Here is a 25,800-nt window from a genome sequence, read left to right as displayed (position 1 = left end):
GGGGCACCGGGGAGGAAAAGCATTAAATACTCCGGGCAGACATATCACGATCTAACGCACAAAATAAAGTGTTACCTACTAATGTTGTTCAAATGAAAAAGTCTAAGTTATTGGATAGGAGCCAAGCAATCTCCCAGAATGCTTAATAATTCAACAAGCCAGAAATAGTCAGAGTACCTTTACCATTATGTTTAGTTAAAGACCGCAGAGATTAGAAAACACATTATCCATCTCAGAGGCGATTTTTTCCATGTTACAAGTCCCTTAACGACCTTTACTATCCCTCCCTCGCTCTCTCTCTCTTTTAATAAGGCTGAGCAAATGGGACTTCATTTTATCCGATTGCCACAGACTAGCGATATTAATTATTCATGCTCGTACTCTCCCTTTTGTTAAGGTAGTGCATTAGACTAATTTCCTCCTTTACTGCAGGAATTGGGCAAGTCTCAACTTGTGGCCACCGTTCTCAGACAGAGTAAGGAGAGGGAGAAAGGAAAACTTGCTATACTTTAGAAAGCTTCACATCAGCTGGTACCAGGAATGCTTCTAAAATGCTATCCCAGAACTCAAGAAAGAGGTTCAAATGAATGGATAAAGCATTAGAGTTTCTGGAGCCAGAGTAGCTAAGCTGTGAGCTTTGCTGGATCTTACAGCTAAGTGAGGTCAAGCATGGTCTATGCGCTTTGGCTGAGACTCTTCCAAGGACCTAAGGAAATGCTGTTGATGGAACTCTTCCATGCACATCCAAAGCCCCAGCAGGTGTTCAGGGATACTGCATTGTCGGAGATGTCTTTTTTGGATGGAACATTAAAAGAACAAATCCCCAGGCACTTGTTATCAAAGAGCCTGTGGTGCTTTCCACAAGAGCAGGGGTGTTCAACCCACTGTCCTGGCTGCAAGCCGGCAGAGACAACTGCTTTGTGAAATAAGTAGTTTCCCTCTGCAACTACATTTTTGCTTCTTAAGATACCACAACTTACTGCTAGTAAAAGAAAGTAAAATAAAAAACAAAAAAACCCAAAATAACTCTATCTTTCAGAATTGGGTGAGGCAGTCTTCATACATAGTATATGCAATTCTTATTTAGATGAAACAGAGTATCATAAAGATTAGCAAAAATATAGTTAAATCATGCTTTCAAAACCTACATTCTTCTCCTTACTGAATAACACACAGGATACCTTCAAAAACCACTTACCCAGAAAGAATCATCTAGTATAGGGGGGTCTGTCATTTTACAGATAGGTAAGCAGAGGATCGAGATAGAAAAAAGAAAAAAAAAATCCAACTTGCCCAAAGATGCAGAGGAACAAACAACAAGACTGGGATCAGGATTTGCATTTTATTTACAAATGACGTTACTCTCCCTTTCCTTCTGCCCATCCCTTTGCCAAAGAGAGAAAACACTGCCTGAATACACACCAATACTGCCAACAAAAGAAGGGGTCATGAAATTGCAAGCCCACCATGAACAAAAAGGGAGCTGGGCTTTAACCAGGTCAAAACCATCCAATTCCAACCGCACCTACAAAAGCGATAAGGCTATTTCATGTGCGTTTGCAGCAGAAGTCATCAAATTAAGTACAACATATGGTACACACTGCTGCAAGTTTAAATTTTATTTCTAAAGGGATGTGGAAAAATATTTTCAAAGTTTACTAGCCTCAGGGGCACAGTTTCCCTGTGCAAATGTATTGAATTGCCTACTGTAAATATGGCACATAATACTGGAACAAAAAAAAATTTTTTTTGACTATTAACAAATGCAAGGTCAGCATATTGATACTTGTACACAGAGATAAGTGTTCTGGCTCCATAAATTTAAGGATGAGCTAAGATTTAAAAAGAGCAGACAAGGGAGACTGGACAGACAATCAGAGAGCAAGAAAAAAAAAAAGAGTAAATCATACACAAAACGGCCAGTAAAGAAAAAAAAGCAGTTAATATACATGAATAATGGATGTTTGATTTAAAAGCAGTTTACTCCAATATGATGTAATTTTTGACAATCAGCCAGAGAGACTATTTTGCAAGTTCTTGCCAGATACAAGTCTTTGTGCGAAGCTGGTAACACAACCGCTTCTCTGAGCATGTGGAAAATTGACTTTCATGCCATCCTAAAGGTGACTTTATACTGGCAAACAAGAACTTCATTTCACGAACGCTGAGCCGCACTAAGCGACCTTAAGCACGCTTAAAAACCTACTCGGAGAACTGCAAAAATATCAAGAGTGCCTAAACAGCCTGCTGCAAATCTGGCAGTTCAAAAGCCAGCCATACACCCAACCTATTCCTCCAGAAACCTGCCATAAAAGTTATATACAAAGCTAACGGCAAGCATCGTTAGCTTTTCCTTTTAAGTTTGCATTCGACCGGAGTCAAAAAGGAAGACTCCAAGCTGGTACAAGAAGCAGAGCCAAGCACTGCGCAGGCAGGCAAGCTCCGGCGGCGCAGCTTTGCCAACGCACCTGCAACCCCTGCTGTTCCAGCACTGGACACGTCCTGAGCCCCAACTGCCAACAGCCCGGACGGTGCCAAGCACGACGGTTTTGTGATGTGGACAGATGTCTGCTAGGACCTGGAAGGAGGTCACTGGACTCATTTAACTCGTGGCTGAAGACTGATGTAAGAGTTCAGGTATCCAGAGACGAAAGGATACGATGTTTGCTCGCTGACCCATCCACTTGCTAAAAAACAAATCCCAGCCGCAAAACACACTTTCCCCTCAGCTAAGGACAGGGCAGGTTAGAAAGAAGGCAAGTTGGTTGTTAAAAGACAGAATGAATTCTCAAGTTTTGCGGAAAATCACCTTGAATATTCATGGCACATCCTAGCTGCTACATTTTTAAAACCTGAGATACTTGCCTAAGTAGTTGTGCCAGTTTTGGACTATGCACATCAATGCAGAAAGAAAAAAAATGCAAAATGTCATTAACATTAGCCAATGCATAAGGCGCATTTCTTTTTTTTTTTTTTTTTTTTAACTTGCAAAAATGATATAGGGTAATTACAAATAAGGAAAAATCAAGAAGGTAGATTCTCTTATTTTTCAGAAAGATAAAGATTAATTGTTATACTGCACAAAAACAGGTGTAAGGAAAACTCCAAATCTTTCTGAAAAAGAACGCATTTCTTGCAACATCTGACTTACAAAAAGTTACACAGTTCAGATCCACAGAAAGAGTTCCTTCTCTCCTACACTGGAACCAATAGTAAACACTTTGTAAAGAAAAAGCTACGTAAAATACCTTCCACCTTCAAAGATCTGCTAACCCTCTACAGTTCTACAGCCCCTAGAATGGAAACATTTGGGCAAATCCCCCATATTCAGATTCAGTCACCAGAAAGACATGCCTTCCTACTGGTATGAAAACAGGAGTTCATAAAGACCAATTTATTACTGATACGTAGCCAGTGAAAATTAGACCATTTTACAAGGTTCACGGTGGTTAATAATATTGATAAACGTATCTTTTTTAATTGAAAAAGACAAAAAATGTAAGTCTTCAGAACTCCATAGCAACTGAGACATGACACCAGAAGAGACAGTACCGGCTAACTGGTACTGAAAGGAATGGATTTTGGTTAAAATAAGGTGCAAGAAAGGTGTGAGGGTTACATAATACATTTGTGACCTAAAAACATCATCCAACAACTCTAAAGGATCAGATTCACTTTAAAGGATTATTTTAAAAGTTTTTTTTTCTCCAATTAAAATCAGTTCATAACATGTATTTCAAGTGGCTAATTCTACTGATACACTTGTGTTAGCAACTAGGCAAAGAACCTTGCAGAAATGTTAAATGCAGTAGTCAAAAAACAAGGCAGCACTGACGAGGGGGAGACAAGTATGTCGAACATCATTCAGCCGGTACAAACCAACCATCAGCTCAAAACAGACAAAAGAGGGACAGCATAACAAAAAATCCCCAAGGCGCCTGCTCTGAATGTATCTACCCTTCCGTTTCTAAGTCTCTCTAGGATGGAATATCTAAAACCATCACTGTTTTCCTTCTACTTCTTTCTTCTCCATCCTCCTCTTTGGAAACAATGCCTTTGTTTGTGCATAAAGGAGCAAAAAATAAAGACACATTCTGAAATGCGCCTTATAATCATACTATCTGAGTCACAGATCCTGCATGCAACACAAGTTACATGAATTAAAATAAAATTCTCTTCCATGACTACTATGAGGAATTTCTTTGGTGGAAAAAACAAAATCCTCCCATGTTGATTAGCTTCTATCATCACTAACTGTTGAGCATATTAAGTAGTTTATCCCCTGACGTGATGAGGACCACAGCCAGCTCTCATTTAAATTTGTGGCTGCCTGTAGAGTTGCATCAGAAAATAATTTCACATATAATGCTCATAAACAAAATTCAAGCACGTGAACACCAATGACTGATACTGCTGCAGAGTCTCAATCATTGGTCCCCAAGCTGCATGAGACGGGTTGGCTGTTACCTACTAGACGTTGTCCTCCAAGGCACGTCCACTGGATGTCACGAGCATCACTCGCGGTTGAAAGAAAAAGCTGTAATGAGGGTTTTGCCTGTGGTTTGTTATCTGATCTATATTATTACTTACATACAACCCAAGGTGGGACACGGGGCTGGGTATTTCAAGAGTACAGTATTTAAGGAGAACAGTACATTCCACATTGAGTTAATACTGCTGAAATAACCCTTGCTAAAGAAATTCCTGTTAGCTTAACAGAAAACAAAGTGTTCTAGGAGCACCAAACAAATGAGGATTAACTTTCAAGAAAGTGCATCTCATACTTGGGTTGTCTGATGCTTAATACAGCAAAAGCAGAACTCCCCACGGCTGAAGCATTTATATCCTCTCCACCTTCCTGCATGGATGCCTGTAACCTCAGAAGAAGCAAGTCTATGCCATGGATTTGATGTTTTTTCTCCTCCGTTCAGTACATTGCCATTAAAATCCCTACAAAATTTATGTCTCAGATCTCTACACTGCTGTCATATTAGGTTAAAAACAGACAGTGATTAAGTCAGTAACATTAAGGGTGTAAACTTATGCTAAAAAAAAGAAGAAAAAAAAAAAAAAAAAAAAAAGAAAACTCGAGGGGCAGATACCAAAACCCATGAGCTAGAAGAAATACAGCTTTTATCCTAGAACAACCCGGCCGCCGGCAGACGGAACGGGGCTGGGATTCTCTGCGTTTCTTCGATCCAAAGCTCCCCTAAAGACAGATTGTCAACTTGTGACCAGCATAATCAACCAATGCGGAGTCCCTTCACGCCTGTGCGAGAATAATTATCATAATAGACATTAGTAATTAATTTCCGGCGTGATGTCAGCCGGTGCGGCAATGCCAAGCAAGCGTCCTTGTCAAACACGCCGCAGCCGTCTGGGCTGCTTCAGTCACATCTCCCTGATTAGGATGCGCGCTGATGCACTGCTTAATACAATCTGCCGTCAAACACCAAATACTTCAGAGCTAAATTAGGAAATACGTCCGGCTTTGCAGAGCGATGCTCGGGGGGTCTAGGCAGATTTCTCTACTCCTTTACGAGGCACAAAAGTGATCGTCGCTGTAATGCTCCTGAATGAGGCAATTTTACCTTCTAACCTCCCACCTCTGTGGGGAAAAAGAATTGGATTAGGACAGCAAAGGAATTAATAAAGACAGCGTGGCCTCACAGCATCTCTCGCCCCCAGAGGTATTTACGGTGGCCTCGGCATCTCCCTAGTGAACATGAATTTTAAGGGGAAATTAGATGCAGCTGGACAGATTTATTCCTAACGCAGGGTTAGCCCTAAATAAAGCTTTCCCGTTGCCAGAGAATACAGCATCTTTACACTACAGATGCCAGCTCCTTTCACGGGGTTGCTCCCTCTCTGCTTCCTCCTGCTTCGTGCTGCGCTCTCCTTTCCACCTTCCTGACAGCCTGAAGTATAATCACAAACAACAGAACGAAATCAGGGAACAGAAAAATTAGGCATGATACGGGAAAGGACTGGAAACTCTTCTCGGGGCCACCGGGAACTCCTCCCTGGCTTTACCGCCCGCGTACAGCGCGGCCGCGCTGTGCCTGCGAGGCAGGGCTGGCGGGATTTTCCGAGCCCGCGTACCGTACCGGGGGGTCCGCGGCCCAGGCCCAGCCCCACCGCGGAAAATCAGGCAACTCGCTCTTAGCCACCCTCTTTCCAAAGCACCCCGCAGACCCGGTGGGGGATCACGGACTGAATCGCTGCACTTAAGAGCTACTTGCTTAGTCCCAAAGACTTTGGGGAAGCAGCTGCTGGCTGCATAAATCGCCTACAGCGGCAGGCTGACCACTCCTGCTTAAACAGTTTTTTTCCAGCTTTCATTTTCTGTGCTGCCAGGTGCAAAGTACGTAAGTTTACAGGTACAAATTTTATATGATTATATGCAATTTATTTGCTGAAATTCAACTCTGTAACTAAAGAATCAAATGTCAATTCATGCAAACTATTGAGTCAGTTTGCAAACTCTTGGAAATAGTCTAAAAACAAAACAAAACACAAACAGATGAGACAGTGAATTTTTACTGACCAAAAAAAAAGTTGAAATTAGGCAATAAATATTTACATTACTAATCCAGACTAATCCCATATTCGATGCTTATTCCTAGCCCTTGCTTTCACTTGAGTGCTATGCTCCAGACTCTGGAGAATCCAAATAAAAGCTTAGTCCTTCAAGAGCTTTACAGTAATAATCCCCAGACAGAGTACCATGATCCCAGATAGGATTCTACACCCCAAAGACATTCAATTATTTATGTTACTATTTGAGACTGCAATCTCAAGCAAATATCTCCTGCAACCAGAAGAGCTGCACTAGAAGCATGCCTCAACCACGAGTCTTAACAGAATGGCAAAACCAGTCTGGTTTTGATCTACTATACTGAGAAATGCTGATAAAAGGAGCAGAGTGTTAGAGAGGGCTTCAAAACCACGATCGCTCTTCAGCTTCCTTTAACATAACAGTCATACCATTCTCACTGAGCGGAAAGTAACTTGGTTCAAATACCCAAGTGAAAAAAGAAGTCCTGAGCACTGCACGAACAGAACTGACAGGTTGCTCAGGACGCCCTCCTCAGACAGTATTTTAGGTTTGGTGGTTTTTGAGAGGGAACAAGGAGGTGTCGAGATGAGTTCTCCCTCGACCACTGCTGCAGCACAGAGCTGAATCAGCTGGGTCTCACTAAGAAAAAGAGCATACTCTACATCTACCATGAACCCCGTCGGCCAAACAATGAGCCCTCGCTTCAGCTCACTGGAAGAGAATTGATATAAACATCAGATTACTGCATTAAAAAGGAATATTCCTTTTACTGTCAAGAAAAAAAAATGGGAGAGAAGACAGGGAAGAAAATGATTACTAGCACGAAGTCTTTTCCCTCGGTTAACTGTGAAGGTATATAAATCTTAGAAATAAGTAAAAATTAAATACCTGGTTGGGCTCATTCAATAACCAGCCAAAACTTTTGACCCCAAAGGCTGCCTCATTAGCAGACACATCGAGACATGTGACAGGCTGACCATAAACAGAATGGAGAACTTTGCCAGGATCTTCTGATTTCAGGAGATAAACCACGTCTTCTGCAGCTGCTACTGCCACCAGACTCCCCGTAACATCTGGAACCAGATTAAGGAAGTTGACCTAAAAGAGTAGACTTTTCATGGTTATTACAGCCAAAAATTCTTTTATATCATCATATGCCAAACGGAACAAACCGGGTACCAGCTATCTTGAATCATCCCCCTTACAAACTAAATTTATACAAAGATTGAATATCAACTTTAGCTCTCCATATCTGCAAGTTCAGCTCCCATGATGGAACCAAGCTCTTGGTCTTTAGAATGAGCCCATTTAGGAAACGAAACAGAGTAAGTTACAAAAATAAACCCTCAATGTCACATCAAGGGAAGACTAAATGGACTCATTTTTATAGAAAAAGGTAAAAGACAGAGTTTAACAGGGGACAAGCAAGAGGCTGCCATAAGGCTAACGCACACAAAACAAATAAAACAAATACTATGGTTAGAAGGTGAATACAGTGCCCTGGAAAGGGATAGCACACTTGGGCAACTACTGAGGAATAGCTGATGCACAGAAAATTTACACTCTAGCTTACCCCAAAATAACTTGTTCATTTACATATATCCTGACCCCTTTTTCCTCCCCCAAAAAAGTCAGGCCATGACTCCAGGACACGTTGAATTTCAGCTCCTGGATCCTGGATCACAAAAATATTACTAGGTAAGAATGATACGGCCTACTCTTCTCATTTCAGTAAATGGTTAAGACACTGTCTAATAGTCTCACTATGGAAAGGGCTGAAAACCCCTTAACAGCACTCCTGGTTTCTAATGCAGCTTTAGAAGAAACAGCAGCATCTTGGGTGTTTCTTTCATGTGCTGTGATCTACATTTCACAGTAAGCAAGATGCAAGAATAAAATAGATCTAACTACAATGGGGAGCATGTTGTTAACATTTTTAGTGGGAAATGTGTTAAAATTGCTTGGGGATTTTGGTTATTTTTACATTTTGCAAAATTGAGTTAGCTTTCAAAGAAGGGATGCATCAGGAATGGTTTAGATCACAACTTCTTACCCACTAGCTGTACAAGTCAGTGCCCCGTCATGGGAGAGCAACAGTCTCAAAACTTCAGCGACAGAATGTGCAACTCACAGAAGCTGCACAACTAGTTACAGCTTCACAAGTTATCAGATGAGTTATTAGCTCATCTGCAATATCTTGACTCAGAATTAGTCAGATAACGCTAATTTGGAATGAAATCTTCTGTGTTAGCTCCAATTCTATGCAAGAATACTGATTTATAAAATGAACCAACTTGATGTTGACAAAAAAAAAAAAAAAATCTAAAAACTGCCAACCTCCTGCACCATATGGACTCCTATTCATTTTCACTTGTAGTGTAAGCCATTATTTCACCCTTGCTCTCCAGTGATGAAAGCCTAATCCATTAACCTGCTGCTAAATCACAGCCTCTAGCTGATAACGCTGTTGTCTAGTTCATGCAACACATCCGTAAGATTTTTATAAGATTCTCCCTTAACTACATCAAAATAATTAGCAGATCAGAAGCTCCTGGAATGAGGAGCATATGGAATGAAGTTGTGCATAGCCTGGAGACTCACCAGTTTCTGGATTTCAAACGTTTCCGTAGTTTGCCAGAATCCCTTGTCATTAGGGCTTTCCACTTTGACCTCGAAGCCAGATGCCGTCGCTACCGCTGCACCCTCCGAACCAAGAGCCAAAGCCTGAATCCTCTGATTGTGCTGGTAACGATGGATGGGCTCCCGTCCCACCATCAGACTCCAAACGCTAACAGTTCCTGTGTACGAAAGCACAAAGCAAATAGCTCGGCATTATCCCAGAATTTAACAAAACCTTAAAAATTTTTGAAAATGTAATCACGTAAGCGTTTTGTTGAAAAGGGTAAATACACAGAAAAGAGTCTAGGGCAGGAAACTAGAACTTTAAGTTTGGGAAACAGCAGGACATAATCAGGTCAGGGCAGAACTTTCCAAAATTATGGGTTCTGGCATTAGAGGCTCTGTTGCAATTCTTACTTTTTGACTTTCAGATAATGTTGGTATCTGCCTTGAGCAAGGCTGTCTGACTTCTCCTACTTTTCCACATTTGGGGAAGATTAGACTTTAAATGGATACTTAGGTTCTTGTTCTACTATATACTTGCCTTCACTTAGCCTCCCCCCCCCTCCGAGAGAGAGAAGGAGAGAGAATCCACATTCAAATTTATGTAATTTACTCTTCACATAGAGTGAAGAATCTAAAACTCTGCAAACAGAGCAACCAGGTTAGGGATTTCAAGGCCATTTTCAACACTCATTCTGCAACCAACAGCAAAACACCTAATCTGGACGCTCTAAAAAATAAAAATAAATTAAAAAAAAAAAAAGGAAGAGAATTCAGTGCTTTTGGAAAGCTACAGAACACAAACCCCAAAGAATATAAGAGTACAAATCAGCAGGTTTTCCCTGCACAGACCACCAATAGTTTATTTAAAAGCATGATGCATTAAGCCAAAGATTTGAATAGGAGTAACATCGAGCAATCAGGAGCGTATTGCAGAACAGACGGGCCAGAGAGCACTGGAGACTTCAGGGCCACCTTTGCACTGAATTAACAGAGAAGCAATCTTCAAACGTGACAGACAGGACTGGAGCTGCAGAAGCCTTCCTTCTACTTTAGCATGGCCATTAATGATGAAATGATTAATGGTAGCTCTTCCTTCAAAAGGAGACATAAAAGCTCTGACAGACAGCTGCGGATGGGCACCAATGCCAGTTTGCAAACACTCCTCCGATGTCCCAAAGGAGGCGAAGCAAGAGTGTAGTAATGAAACTGCACATAGCAAAATGGTATCTAAATGAGTTTAAATTGATTTATGTTTGCTTTTGTAAAGATTATTTGGTATCTGGAAAGTGCTACCCATGTGAAATAATGCAGATAATCCTTAAGATCCCTGTCTAATGGCACTCCCATTGAATATTTATATTCCTCGCCATGGGAATGAGCGCCATAATGGGGACCATTTTTGTTTTATTAGGGATGCATATTTAAATTAATCTGCTATTTGCCTAAACAATTAGCTGCCTCTGTTTGTTTACACAAAGCCAAATCTGCAATTAGGCTTCCATCAAAAAGATAAGCCCCGACTAAAACTGTCCCGATGGAGTCGTAAGAGCTCAGAGCAGAACTTCCCAAAATTACTTCTTAGCATAATGGTAATTACGTTAATTGCTTGAAAGGTAAATAACTGCTAAACTGGTTTCAAAAAACAGAACAGTAGCCCACAGCACACACACATGCTTCAAACAAGTTAATAAATACAAATGACAGCGCAGGCTATGATCTCCTTGGAAGATGAACCTGCCCAGCGCGGAGGCTCAGCAGAGGCACGGCCGGGCCGTCCCGGCGTACCCACGGCCCCACACCAGGACGAAGGGAACGGGCGAAGCCTGACCCCTCGTACAGCTTGTCCGACGGCAGGTTTAACCCACAGTCATCGAAATTTCAGTGATGTCAGAATCAAATTTTTCATCAGACAAGATACCACTGCTAAGGTCCCCTGGGCAGGACCCCAATTTCATCCTCCCCCCCCCCCCCGAATAGTTCTCCCAGTTAAAGGCCACTTCTGTGAAGGGAAAAGGGATGCTGATTTGCTCTCCATGAAGTCTTCTGTACACCTCTGCAATGAATATTTCACCAATTATTTTTTTTTCTTTTTACAGAGCGTATTAAAGTTCTGCAAAATACCGAAACAAAATAAAAAAAATCCAAGTCATACGAGACCACGCAAGCAAACTGAGACAGCAAACTCAGAGCTCTGCTCTCCTAATTTGGGCAAAAAAAAAACCCGTTGTTACTATTTTATCTGAAATGCTGCAAAGAACAAAACGTAGAGAACGGGTCAGGCAGTATTATGCTCTGTATAAGGCAGGTATGCCTTTTTGCCTTTTTACTAGATGTTTAATAGCAAAGTCTGTCCAAAACATCTAAAATTTCCATTAGGAAAACACAGCGTATGCAACACTTGATGCACAACGTGGTGCACATCTCAGATAACATCAAAAGAATAAATGACTTGTACAGTCATAAGTTAAGGCTTTTTAGTGAAGGAGTGTGACGTAAGGAGTGAAAAGGAGATTTCAAAAGGAATGCAAAGAACAAGAGTGCTTCACTCCAGAAACAGTGCAAGGTATTTATTAGTGTGCAAGCCTTTGCCCTAGTCAATCATGTTGATGAGATTGCCAAAGGGGGGTGGGGGAGAAAGAAAAAAGAGGAAAGGCCACCATTACAGTTAAAGTTATTGGTGTGCCGACATAAAAAAAAAAAAAAAATAATAGGCATAAGATTTACCAGTGCAGATGAGATCACTGCTATCTTCCTGCCTCCAGCAGTGGCTAATGCTTCATTCCTCCCCCCCTCCCCCCCCCCAAAAAAAAAATCTTTGCTAAGGTGAAGCTAAGGTTGTAAGCATACAGTATCTTTTTTGGGGGGGGAATATTGGAGTTTTAAAAGTGTTAGAAAGTCATTTCATTGAAATTATAAGTAACACTTTCATAATATGCCAAAATCTGCATCACCTTTCTGATTACTCCAGTTGAACACTAACAGTAACTCCTCAAATTGACACAGACTCTACACCTTGCTTATATTTCAGCTTGGCTCAGAAAAACAACCTGAAGTGCAAGATGATGATTAAGGTATTTGGATAAAACATTTAACTACAAGTCTATTGTGCCTTACCAGTGCCCTGTGAATCTGACAACAGTCCAGCTTTAGAAAGCATCAACGGAGTCTTTCATATACTCTTTCTATAGCAAAGGTGAGTGACTGGAAGCTGTTCTGTATCAACAGTTTCAGTCTCACATATTCCCTTCTTTACAGCACAAAAGACATCCGACAAAAGCAGCTCGTTTTACATCTGTTCTCACAGAATTCTCTCTCTGGTGCAAAATGCAACATTTCTGCCATAAAACAAAGTGTCTCCTTTGTATAAAATACTCTAATCCTACAACAGGGAAAAGCTGTACGAAGAGGCAAAAAAAAAAAATCACATTTCTAAATATTATCTTGGCATGTCACAGCTCCTTCTAAAAGCTAACCACAACGGAGGACGGCTGCTGACTGCTGCTACCTGCTGTCAGCCACCCTCCATCGAAGCGGAGGGAGGTCTGTGTTTTAGTGCAGAAGCTCCTAGATTCAGACCCTAACGACCCATCACGTCAGCTTTTCCTCCTTGAAAAAGTACCGCTGTACTGTCAGCCTTACAGAAGGTGTAGGGTAATTTGTATCTAGAAAAATAAAAAAAACAAAGACACACTGCAAAAACAGATTTATATATACACATACGCTACAGGAGGAAATCTGTACCTGCTCAGGGGTTTTGTATTCATTCAATTCAGCTCCTAAGCAACCACACAGAAAGGTCAGAATCTGCTAATTCACATTATCTCTATGATACTGTTCCTGTTTGTAGGTCATGTTCCTGATCTATTTTGATTTAAGCTAAATGGATAAAAAAAAACTCACTCTAAGTATTTTTCTTCCAAGTTGAAAACATTAATTTTCTTCCTTATATTTTTCAGGTAACATCATACTTCTACAAAATACAAATAATTAATGAAACACACAGGTGGAAAACAGCACCAGCCTGAAGTCTCAAAGCTTATCTTGAATTCTGAGTTTCCCCCCAAATCACTTCTAGTTTGAGGGACCATCAGCACATACCAAATCTAACTTTAGCAGATGCTTGGTGTTTATCAACTAACCAAACCCGCACATTTTTGTCTTCACTGCAGTGCCGCTTCCCAGCTCGCAGAGGGTATAATCACTACTCAATTTACTAAGCGACAAGAGACTAGACCTCAACCATAGCAGTCCTGCCTCTATACTTGCTATTACCACCTCGGTGTTGAGCAAATGTTGTTAGGCTTTTATCCCCACAACTCTTACTATATAGATTTCTAAATGTTATTATCCCTGCATAGTCCATTCAGAAAAAAGACGGATGAGAAAGTCTGTATTTCATTCCCAACTTGATCACCCAAGAGACAGACTTCCCCAATCCTGACGTGAAGACACTCACTATTTAATGAAAAGAGAAGAGTTTTGCATCTATAGTCAGATGCACAGGTAAGTCAGAAGTTTAACTTCAGTATACTGTGCTAGTTCCACCATATCTAGTATGAATAAATACAGCGCCACATGGTAGGTAGCTTTCTTCAAAGACTCCTTTATTCAGGGAAGCCTCCACTTCCTGCTCTCGCTATTTTGCGGCATGTTGTGGCACTTAGAAGAGGGCTCCAAATATATCACCCCATTTTTGACCACCACGAACAGGGTATGGAGGGGACAACCACCACCAGCAGCTTTAAGAGCATAGCGGACAAGACAGTGATTTTCTAGTCCTAGAAAGGAGCACTGTCAAAATCCCCTTTGTGGAGCCTGCCAACGAGCAAGCCCACCTCTGATCACCGCAGCAGCCGCTCGCCTTTACTTCGAGTTGTTACTTTGCACTTTGTGAAGTATCAGCAACTCCTCCCAAACCCAAACTCTTCCCAAATCCAAGACTACTGCGGATGGGGCAGCACCGCATCCCCTTCCGTGCACGCATGAGCGATTCACAGCATTTAAAAAAAGTATGTTCTTTCGTAGCACCATGGTGTTTTCAAGTCAAACTATGAGGCTCCGGAGGACAGGGGGAAGGCTGATGGCTAAAGGAGACTGCTGTTTCCCAAAAGCCGTGGCTCACGGCCAAAGCCAGGCAAGCATGGAGCAGATGGAGTCCTGGCACGGCCTCTCCTGTCCCTGCATTAGCAGCATCTGCTCATTACCCAGAACCCTCGCCTGCTTTCTCTAATGCTCCAGGAAAAGCATTTTGATTTGATTCATTTCAGTTCGGTAACGTGCAACACAATTAGTGGTAAAATCAAACTGGACGCCTGCCAGCGCTGACAATAGGAAACAAGGCAGAAGAAATACGAGGCCAGTGGGTTGGAATTCAAAAATCACAACTGTGGATCGAGCTGCCAAGTCCCGTTGCCCCAGGTGTACATGCAGCGCCCCTACTGAGTACTGGCATGGGCGGAAGGAACTTCATTTTCTCCCCACACATTTTTTCTCTCATTTACCTCTCCTTGCAGCTTATTTCTCAGAGGTTTGACACTGTCGGAAGCGTTCACCAGAAGCCACAAATCAGTTTTTTCTTCAGTGCCATCGTGGAGTTGCAATTCACTTCAGATGCAGGCATCCCAATACGACACAGCCTTCCCCTCGCTTTATTTCATGTGCCTCGGGTAGCAGTTTGCTACTACCGAAGCAGCAAAATAGCGCTGTACGGCAGGCACGGAGCAAGCGGAGCCCGCCGGTTAGTCCCTCCCCGTGATCGGGTGCCAAGGACATCGCGGCGTGCGCTCCGCTGAGCTGGGAGAAACCGATGTTATCTGAACGAGCCCGCTAGCCAGGGATTCGGCAGCGAAGTCTAGACTCTGCCTGACAGCACCACCTCCAACACGAGCAGATGGTTTCGCTGTGTTAGTCAAACTTACAAACAAAGAGGGAAGGGAGTTGCAAAAGTGCAACAAAGAACCACCAAACACCTTCTCTTCAAAGTCTCCCCCCTCCACTAAGCTAAAATACTTCTCTCCATCGAACTGTAAATATGAGCTTTGAGATCCCAGCTGGTGAGCATTTATAAAATCAACTTTTATAATTCCCTATTGACAGAGAAAATAACCTATTTTGACCAAGGTTCCAAAACTGGAGTGACTGTCCTCATATCAGACAGTTAATTAAAATTTCTACCCAAAAGAGTAAGGACGCCCAGCTTTATGCAAACTCCACATGCATCCAAGAATGCATGTGTACAGAATTCCCTAAGTTTAAAACGCTCTTGAGTCATACCAAAGGACAGGTTTTTAAGTGTCAGGTCACACAATACAAAGACAGACGAGAGGAGTTAAGCTCTGCCTGGGCAGCTCACTAGACCCTGATCGTTTAACACTGTCCAAACCTGACTCTTCCGCTTGCCGTTCCCACGTTCTGCAGTTAGATAGTTGATGTTTGGCTCTTGCTCTCCATTCTGTAAACACATCTAAGTATATCTGAAACAATGCGTGCAACCAGGATTCTATTAGTTTCAATAAATATTAAGTCACACATTTTATTTCTCTAATCAAAGCACATACTTAAAAAAAAAAAAGACATTTCCTTGCCACCCTCATATAGTAACTCAACACTGTAAATTAGTATTTCAGTTAAGTAAACGTGCATCTGCACACTACAGAAGGAACAAGAGAGGGTACAGTTTAATCAGAGAAGCATGTTTATCAATATTCCCATAACAAAGCCTCAGAGCACCCTAAGTGGGGGTAGGCAGAGGGGAAGGTTGATGGAAGAATATTTAATATTTTTATAGCAAAACAAGTTATTTGCTTAAGATAACTTGGCTGGACTACAGCCTGGCACTCAAGCTTTATGTAGTGGTTCCAGGAGGAATTAAACATCAGTTTTAATGGGTGCTATGTTCCAATGCCTCCTAATGCATTTAGGGTTATTGGCCAACTTTCTCACATAAAAGCAAGTGCGTGTGTACACAGGATTACAGACACACAAAAAGCTGAGCACAGCTGCTTCCTTTTTGTAAAGCTTTTTTCTTCTTAAAAAAAAAAAAAAAAAAACAAAAAAAAAACAGGGAAGAGAGTTGTGGTTACTTACCATCCTCGTAAGCCGCCGCAGCCAGAGAGCTGTTTATCCTCACAAAGGAGACATGTGGCGGAGGTCCAGCATCGTCAGGACCGTGCACCGGCTCCAGGATGGGGGCTGTGTAGTCCCAGGTGCGGGTGTCCCACAACCTCACTTCTCCTGATGTATATCTGGAAGGGGAGGCTATTATTCATTCCAAAAACATCTGAAAAGAGGTCACTGCTGGAGAATGGAGGAGAAAATCAGAAGCGTCTCAAAACCCAACACTACAGGTCCTACAGGGATTTTTACCATGTTTACCTCTATAGAATTCCATTGACTTTAATCATTTTATTCCCATTTTCAAGTCTACTAAGACAGGTAGGTAAAATGGAGCTACAAGAATGACACGATCTTGCAACCACAGGCCTATCAATGCTAACTTTACAGATAGAGTGCATGGAGATCTGAGCACAAGGGGAGAAGTTAATCAGTAAGAAATCTAAATTACAGCATGTCAAAACTTCAGTCTTTCGGTCTTTAAACATTTGCAATTGTGCCACAGCACAGCTGCTTAATCAGAGTATTTATGCACATACATACAAGCACTCACATGCAGACAACCATCGAAACGACTGCTCTTTATAGCAACAAACTTCTCAATACCTCGTCAATGGATCAGATTTGCTTACATCTCTGAAGACACATTTATTCGTACAATGAAGTATTATCTTTAGAATTAAGGCAATGCTTCCTGCTTCACAGAAGGTTCACTTACTTAAACATCATGTAAACTACAGCTTACTCTGCTAAGAAGAAAAACAAAAAATAGAAATAAGTTTCTCAGATAATATTGAATATACTTAAATGAATGAAGGCTGCAACACTGCAAGCGCATAACAACTCCTTCTATGCTAGCTATGCTGAGGCACACAACAACAACAAAAAACCAAACATATTTCAGAGGAAAGACTCTTCCCAGCCTCAAAAATCTAGAGGGCAGAAGTCTGGGTCTCCTATATTTTTGATGAAAACACCACAATTCTGCAGAATTATGTTAAGAAAACAGTCATTTACAAATGAGATGAAGGAAGGTGTTCAATAAAGCTGCTGGAGATGTCACACCTCAACTCAGGTTACCTGGTTCTTAGGAAAGTACCGTACAACATGGCTACAGGTATTCCTTTCCACATCTCTGGGTGAAAATACTCCATTTTACACAATTAAAGTGCTGGGGGAGGGTGTGAAATCTGCCAAGTGGAAAGAGATGCACATTGACTCCCTGCACTGAAGCAGAAAGAGAGAAGAACCAAGTCCTTGTCACCCAAGCTTCCTTCTAAAGGCTTTCTACTCCAGAGTAAAAGAGAATCAGGTCTGGCAGCACTTCTCCCTCGTCCTCCTTCTGCAAACAAGGCCCAAATCCCCCTGTTAACCTTGCCTTCGTTTCCAGTTTGCAGCAATGCAAGAAAGAATCTTTCCCAAACCAAAGCAAAACCTTTCCTTCAGAAGAGAACAAGCTGTTCAGATTAGTCCATAGCAAATATCTTCAGTTTACAAAACTGAAAAGTTCTCATTTCAGATCAATTTTAAACTCCTGAGATAAAAGCAACTGAAATTTTATTCAAGCTAATCCAGGTAATCAGGATAATCATTAAGATCTGTTGTAGTCCCATTCAGCAGAAGAGACTCTTCAGATTTTGAAAACATTTAATTCTGAACTGCTTTTCATTTCCCTTTTGAGGCCTAGGTCAGTAAGATTTGCATTGTCAGGCTTCTCCTCCCTGACCGCAAAGGCTAGGAGATTATTCTCAGGAAGAAGTCAAAATTTTCATGTTGATATACAATGCTGAAAAGTGGACTGCAAGGGAGACCCCAAAGACCATTACAGGAGACAGAGCTAAGTGACAGAATATTCATTTTTATCTCAAAACACGCAAGGAAGAAGTGTCTCCTCCTCGTGCACGCGCATGCTCGTTGGCACCTACTCCAACCTAGGGACATAAAAAAAAAAAAAAAAAAAAAAAGGTGGTGGGTTTAGAAGAGAGAAGATGAAGGCTATAAAGAAGAGACACAAGGTTTGCTAATTCTATAAGCACTACTCCTGGCTTCTCTCCATTACATGTAACAACTGCTGCAGGCCTCAAGACATGCTAATACGCATGAAAATTAATGTTGACTGTAATCTCTGAATTCAAGATCCAGCATTGCAGTACCACAAAAAGTGCTTACATTTCTTCAAAAAGAGAATTTAACTGATTCAAAATTTAGTTCAAATCACCTTTTTCTTTTCTTGAAGAAGAATCTGAACCATCCATACTGTCAAGTTGAGAATGAACCAGAACCACAACACATTTCTGGCTACCAGTTTGAAATAATTTGATCAAAATTCTTATGTGTTTTTTGCTGAGACCTGTGAAATGTCGCAACTGTCTACGCTTGGTGGGTGCTACATTGCAGCACCACCCTGCAGCCTTCTCCTGCTCATCCTCTTCCTCACTTGTGGTTGAGGGGTACATGCTGCTAAAGTTCTCCTCCAAATACCACGAGGCTGTGCTGTTCCGCCGCCGCCAGCAAGGACCCCGTAACACAAAGCCAGTGGGCTCAGAGATGCCTCAAGACCATGTGGGAAACATGAGTGAGTGAAGGTCTAGGTTTAAGCAGGGAACCAGAATGGGGAAAGCAGAGATATAAACCTTCTCAGCTGACAACCTCCTCTGTTGGCCGTTTCCAGCATACACTGGGCTCGTACCAGAACTGAACTGGAAGAATTTCAAACACAGATGAAGCCAAATAAGAACTAAAAATTTAATGGTTCAACTCCATGCTTTTAATGCTGTTGTAGAGAGCAACATACTTTCAATTTGTAACCACAACAAAAGGCTTTTAAACTATTAAAGTAGTGCCTTAGCAGTAAAAAGATAAAAAGGCTGCTTTATTTCAGATAATTGGCAAATCTGCCCTATCAATATATGGCTCAACAGAAAAATATGCTGCACTGCACAGACCCTATTTCTGGACAATTTCAGTATTTCTACTCATTCTCTACCACAGAACTTTTACATTTCCCCATGAAAATTTAGACTAGTTTACTAGCTGCTGAATGAAGGAACCCTAGATTTAAGTCTTCCATCGCGGAGTAGGCACAGAATGGTTGAGGCTGGAAGGGACCTCTGAAGACCACAGCCCTCTAAACTATTTCAGTTACTGATTTTTGTACTGAGATCACTACCTAAAGTTCACACACCTTTCTGCTGGAGTGAAACAACTTCTTTTTAAAATAACCACAAATAGATTCTGTTGTCTATAATACCAACACAATTCAGCTATGGCTATTTTTCTTTATTTTTCCCCTCCTACTGGAGGTACTGAGACGATGAGTTCAGTGGCAGATACATATTCCACTACCTTCTAATACAAAGCTAGAAATGCTTGGCTGTCAAATTCAGGGGGAAAAAATTACTGGAAACCCTACCTCATTTACTTACTTAGCAAGCATGTATAAAATCTTGCCTTCCTGAGCAAAAGAGGGAACAGAAAACAAAAAATTTACAATCACATGTCTCTCCCTCCCCAGATACCTGAAGCCTTCCAAAATACTGTATCCGCAAAGTGTCCAGCTTCCAGCCCGGGTTTGCACCCTCCTCTCATCACGCACCAAATACAGCTCTCCTCCTCTTACAGCGTCCACCAGAGACCTTTCACTCGAGGAACTCGCTTTACTCCGGACAGTCAAGCAAAAGTCGTTTATACTTACCGTAATGAAAGACAGGATTAACTCTCAATATTTTCAATAATGTGTAAATACAGCCTGGTTTACCCATAAAAAAAAACCTTACTTTTCTTGAAACAGAGGCATTTAGATGCGTATCTCTCAAATACTGAAAAGTTGGTTTCTACGTTACATATTAAAAATATATTTACACACACATGCTTCCATAAATATCAACATGTGCCCAGAGGGCACTGTGGAAATTTAGTTCCAAGTTCATATGTTTGCTTAAAAAAAAAGAATTCTCAAGATCTTCCTGCAGCTCGAACCCATCCTGTGAGAATCTTGGTGATAACAAGAGTCTTCTACTATTAAAATCCTGCTAACCAGAAAAACACTTCCCCATTCGTAATCCTATTCCAAAACCTGGAAAGAAAAGGAGGCAGGGGGAAATGATGCTCTGACCACTTCAGTGTGTAAGTGGGAAGTAGTGACAGAAGACAGACATGGGCTATGTTTTTCTAATTTCTGCAGTTCTGGACAGGTAGGTACACATCTGTAAAAACTGCTCTGCAAATTCTACTCGAGCTTTACAGACAGGAATAAAAACCTTGCTGAAATGGAGCAACAATAGTTTGAATGCATACATTATAGAGGAGCTGAAAATAAATAAGTTCATACAGCACCTGCAAACATACCAGAAATAAAAATACCTGCTTGCTAATCAACAGCATTTTGACTTCTTTTTACTGGCAGTAACGTCATAACGAGATGAACAGTTTCCTCATGCCCTTCCACATGAATGAAAGCAGAAGACCGAAGGAGAAGGGGCTGGGGGTTAAAAGCTGCCGAGGTCCCACGGTGGCTGGGCAGCAGGTGGTGAAGAGCAGAGCACACGTGGGAGGAAGCAGCCACCGGGGCTGGGTACCGCTCTAATGAAGTGGCGCTGAAGAGGCAGACAATTTCATAAGGAGAAAAACATCAGGAAACCGGTCAAAACACAGAATCTCATCTGAAAAAGCTCAACTGTGTTAGAGAGCAATAGCCAGAACAAATTTGGGGAAGAGGCGGAGGGGGAGGCTGATCTCTCTCCAGAGCCCCAGATGTCTTTATCGTTGCCTAATGACAATTATACTCAACCAATTAAGACACTGCTATCACAGTTGCATTGTTAGTAAGCCTTTGGCCCTGCGCGTTGATGGCTGTCTAATTAGTGTTTGTGCAAAGTATAACTGCAACTAATATATAAACTGACAAATACACAAAAGAGAAACTGTTAACGGGAGCATTTTCTAAACAGTAGAGACTTTATTCATTCAGCGCATGGCAGCAGCAAACCGCTTTCCTTCTCGCCTTTCATGCTGTTGGCAGTGCAGAATATTATTTCAAACAAGTGCGTTGACTAGACCATCACTGGGCTTCTGGTAAAACTGGATGTTGGTGCAAGCCCATTTAGGCTACGTCAAGGACACCCTTGCAGGCTGAGTCTTTCTACACTAAGCTGGTCTGAACACCAAAGATTTCTGATGAGGCACCTCACAAATGAGTTTCCACTTTCATATTTTCTCTAAAGAACTCATAGCAGGAAAATAAAGAGGAAAGAGAAAGAAAGAAAATCTTTGTTTCGCAGTCAGGTTTGATTTCCAGAAGGCAAAGTCTGTTCAGTTTCCAGATACCTGCGGTGATCAACAAAACAAAACAAAACAAAAAAACCCAACAACTTTGTTTCAAGCAGTCAGTGACCATCTGTTAATACTCAAAAGATCTTATTATGAAATCCTTACAATGTCATGTATTTTACTGAAATCAGTAGGAATTTTGCTCAGGAACAGTCTCCAGCTATAGTTCAGTTTAAATGGATGTCTGTTGAAAAGCAAGCAAAATAATGAGTATTTTGCATTGTTTTGCTGCAATGCGCATCTCAAAATCTTTCCTCCTTACTCCACCACAAGCACCTAACCAGTCTTTCGTGTCAGTTAGTTCATGTATTCAGGAAGTGACCACTTCAGTAGGTTTAAGAACAAGATTCTGTTAAACGTGCAAACCCAAGTCTGCAAATGCCTCCATCAGCTTGATCAAATTGCTCTCAAAAGCTTCTTCTGCTCTGCAAGCCTCAAGAAAATGACTAACTCATTTCAAAAATCTCTTCCTCAAAAACATTCTGAGTTAGAAGCTATCTCAATTGCAAAACACACTATACCAAAAATACTAAATGGGCTCCTTAACCTTCTTTATATTCAAAATTCAGACTCAGAACTCCTCCTGGTGTGAGGGGCAGTGACAGACAGCTTAGATTCATTTACCACAGTCTTGCACACCCCACAGAGTAGGGCTGGATGAAAGTTAAAAATTCCCAAGCCTTCCCATGTCCTCATTTAGGGACATGGATTTTGCCACTACATACTTAAGAGACAGACAACTCGACTACGGGATTTCTAAATGGAAGGAGAATAAAAGCAGTCCAGTAGCAGTTGAAGAACGCAAATGATGGAATAACGAGCCCTACTTCACATGGCCGAAAGGAATATAAGTAGAACACAATGATAAAAAAAAATAATAATACGAACAGGATATAAAAGGGGAAACTATCTGCTATTAAGTGGAGTGGCAGAAAGCTACACCTCAAACAACACTAGAAAAAAATAGATGGAGATTAAGCAAAATCAGCACTTGAAACTATCAAAATAGAACTCAAAGGAGGAAAGTAATGTCCATGATTCCAACCACAAATTATTTTGGGATGCTTGCTACACAGAGAATGGCCCTGAGAAAAAGACTGACTTGTACCAAGATGATCTGGAAACAGTGCGACACTTCACATGCAGGAAATGTATCCTGGACATCCCCAAAATCGGTTCCCAAATTCTTCTGCTTAGAACCTAACTTCCTAGTTCATGACTCAAGCGTGAGCTCTGGCCACCCTTACAGAAACCCAGCTGCGGAGAGCTTACAACCTCATCCTTAACAGGTCATGTTGGAAGTTACAGGTCTAGAAGGCGGGTTAAGCTGCTGGGGATAGCATACAGCTCTTCTGTGGCTTATCATTGCTATCTGTAACAAAATTAACATTTCACTATCCTTAGTATTTCTACATAACTCATTTTTTTTTTCAGTTTTAAGTACAGCAAACAACATTTCAAAGGAATAGAAACAAGCAAAACATTAAATGGTAAGCAAAACCTTTTAACGATCACTTACAAAGTAGAAATTAAAGAAGGTCAAACTGTACCTAGTATTTTCTTTTCTAAAGCCAACAATCCCCCATCACCTAGATCGAGGCTCTAGTGGCTTGCGTCAGCTCAAGTCCATTGAACTGGCTGCTCCAATCAAGGACATATTACTGTGGGTTCTGCCTCAGGCTGCTACCAGGGAGGTGAAAAACGTTTCCTTTCGACAGAATTCATGAGGAATTACGATGCGATCTGGGAAGTACTGCTGCTATATCAACCTTACTGTTTCACAAAGGTGTAAGGTACACTGCATCAAACAAAACAACGGCCCCAGTTCCAGACACACGAGAGAAAACACTTTTTGAAGAACAAGTAAATTGGCACGTTTAGGTATTGGAAGGAACGCAAACAGCAACACACTGCAAACAGCAGAGAGAAAAAACCTCAGTTGAACTTTAAGGTGCTGATGGCAACAGCCCAGAGCTTGTAAGGCGTGAAAACTAAAAATGAAGCACCCAAGAAGTTCATCGGTGAGAAGCAGGTGATAGTCGGGCCTCAGCAGAAAAATCAAGCTTTACAAACTCAAAAGCAACTGCTGCAGCTTCAGAACAGTAGGCATCTCTACGCGTGCAACGCACCTCACTGCAGCAACGCGATCCTCGGCACCCAATAAAACCTATAGGTAAACCAATAGCCTACCGCTCAGGCAGAACTGGAGAGGGAGCTTTAGAGTCAGTACCAAGCTACTACGATTGGTTTCACCTTGTTTTTTCACAAGGTGACACAGAAGCCAATGTGTTTGTCACTTAACCTAACCTCACCTAACTCCAGTATTTTGTCTTCCGGCCCCTCTGAACTCATGATGTCATCCCATTTGCAACCCTCCTGAAGATGACCCATGTGAAAAAACACGGCCTGATGCTTTTTACTTCCTTTCAAGCGTCTCCAAGCCTTTTGTGGACTCTTCAGTCATTCATGCCGTTGTTAGGAAAAGGCATGTATTGCTTCGGTCTTTCTTACCACTTCGTTTTACATTCAGGCTCTCGGGCATCGGGAGCGGAGAGAGAAACCTATCAAAGCTGTAACACTATACAAGTGAAATTTAAGCAATTAATTAAGGAAGGGGTTTAGTCAGGCTGTTTAAAAATTCAGTTTGTTAACTTATATTCATTATCGTGACTAATTAATATTTTGGTTTCCTCAGGTCTGCATGCTGAATTAAGATGCAAGAGCTAATAATAAATGCCTTGAGAATACTCCGTAAGCCCTATAGCACAAAAAAAAAAAAAAAAAAAAAAAAAAAAAAAATTAGATGAGAGTTGACATTAAGTTTTAAAAGTGCAGAAAAGTATTTTCAAGCCTTTTGGGCTAGTTTCACACATCATTATGAAGCTAAAAGGCATTTTTAAAAGAAGTCATTTGCAGGTCACCTTTGAGCAAAAGGAAAGCAGTGCAGGAGGTTATCTCAGAACGAAAAAAATCTACCACGCAGCGGCAACTACTTTCATGGGTCTGTATGTTCCTCAGAACGATTTAACTGGAAAGGCCCAAATTGTTCCACAATACCGCAATGTTTCAAGTGTAACACCCAGAAGACTCTTCCGAAACGAAGGCTGCTATATGAAAGTTATTACAGCGCATTCTGTTTCTCAACATGACAAAACTGAAATGCGCCACAAAACGGACCTCTAAAACGGACGATTCCCCTAAATACACGAGGTATTTTAAAAAGCAATTCTTCTGCCTTTGCCAAGCATCCCTGCCCAAATAAAGAAGAAACACTGTCTGCACTGGACGTGTTCCTCCCTGAACAGGGAAGCAGTGTTCTGCTGATCTACAAGGCACTCAGAGCCACCAACTCTAAACTATAAGATAGCTAGAGAGGGAGGCAGTACTTACTGGGGGACAGGGGGAACCTCTGAATTTTAAAATGTAAAGAGAAGAGTCAAGGGCTGATTGCAAGCCCAGCCTGTAAGGTGAGCAGGACTCCCCGCAGCTTCTGCTAGATCTCCATTGATACAAGTGCTTAACTAACAATCTACCACCTTTTCTTCAGTCAAAGAAAACAGAAGAAAGAAAAAGTGTCAAGTACCTTAATGCTTCTTAGCCTTTGGAATAGTTGCCTTACTATGCATCTCTTCTGTTATTTTAATGGAGAAAGCTTTCAGAGCTATAAACAGCAGCAGTAAAAGCAGGCACTAAGCAATCACAGCACAGATCAAACAACTAGCAGATTCATTCTAGAGATCTGTATCTTGAGGCAACCCAACCTCTGACTGCAGATGTCCATCAGTGTGTCCATCAACACTACCAAGGGAAGAAAAAAAAAAGGTACTCATCTGACTGCCCATATTTCTGCTTAAAGAATCACGATGGATTTAAGATTTTAATAACAAAAGGCATTCTGTATAGAAACCATATATATTTAGGCACAGTGAACCTAATCAATGCTAATTTCTAAGACCCAAATAAGCAGAAATATAATTTCTGAATAATCTCTGACTTAGAAAATAAACTATATTGGAGTTGAATATGGAAAGAGAAGGGACAACATCTCTTTAAAGGCGATCCTTTGAGACATGTAACTGTAGAAAGGCTGGTGAATACAACATTGATTGGGAGTGAGGTAACCACAAACACCGCTGTCTCAAATGAAAAGGGATTCAAGGTCTGACCCAGAAAAC

General features: G+C 41.4%; 1 protein-coding gene across 1 annotated transcript in view; it reads right to left on the bottom strand.

Moving 5' to 3' along the window:
* The window catches only part of FBXW8 (F-box and WD repeat domain containing 8), a 50,900-nt gene that overhangs the window by 9,769 nt on the left and 15,331 nt on the right, over positions 1–25,800 (bottom strand). The window contains exons 5-7 of the mRNA XM_062589845.1: positions 16,271–16,428; positions 9,161–9,357; positions 7,448–7,657 (exon numbers count right to left, since the gene is read on the bottom strand). Coding sequence (XP_062445829.1) covers positions 7,448–7,657; positions 9,161–9,357; positions 16,271–16,428 — 565 coding nt within the window. The remainder of the gene's footprint in view (positions 1–7,447; positions 7,658–9,160; positions 9,358–16,270; positions 16,429–25,800) is intronic.

The sequence above is a fragment of the Rhea pennata genome, chromosome 17 (genome assembly GCF_028389875.1).
Source record: "Rhea pennata isolate bPtePen1 chromosome 17, bPtePen1.pri, whole genome shotgun sequence".
Classification (NCBI taxonomy): Eukaryota; Metazoa; Chordata; class Aves; order Rheiformes; family Rheidae; genus Rhea; species Rhea pennata.
Note: the sequence above shows the minus strand (reverse complement) of the source record. Positions and strands in the feature narration are given on the sequence as shown.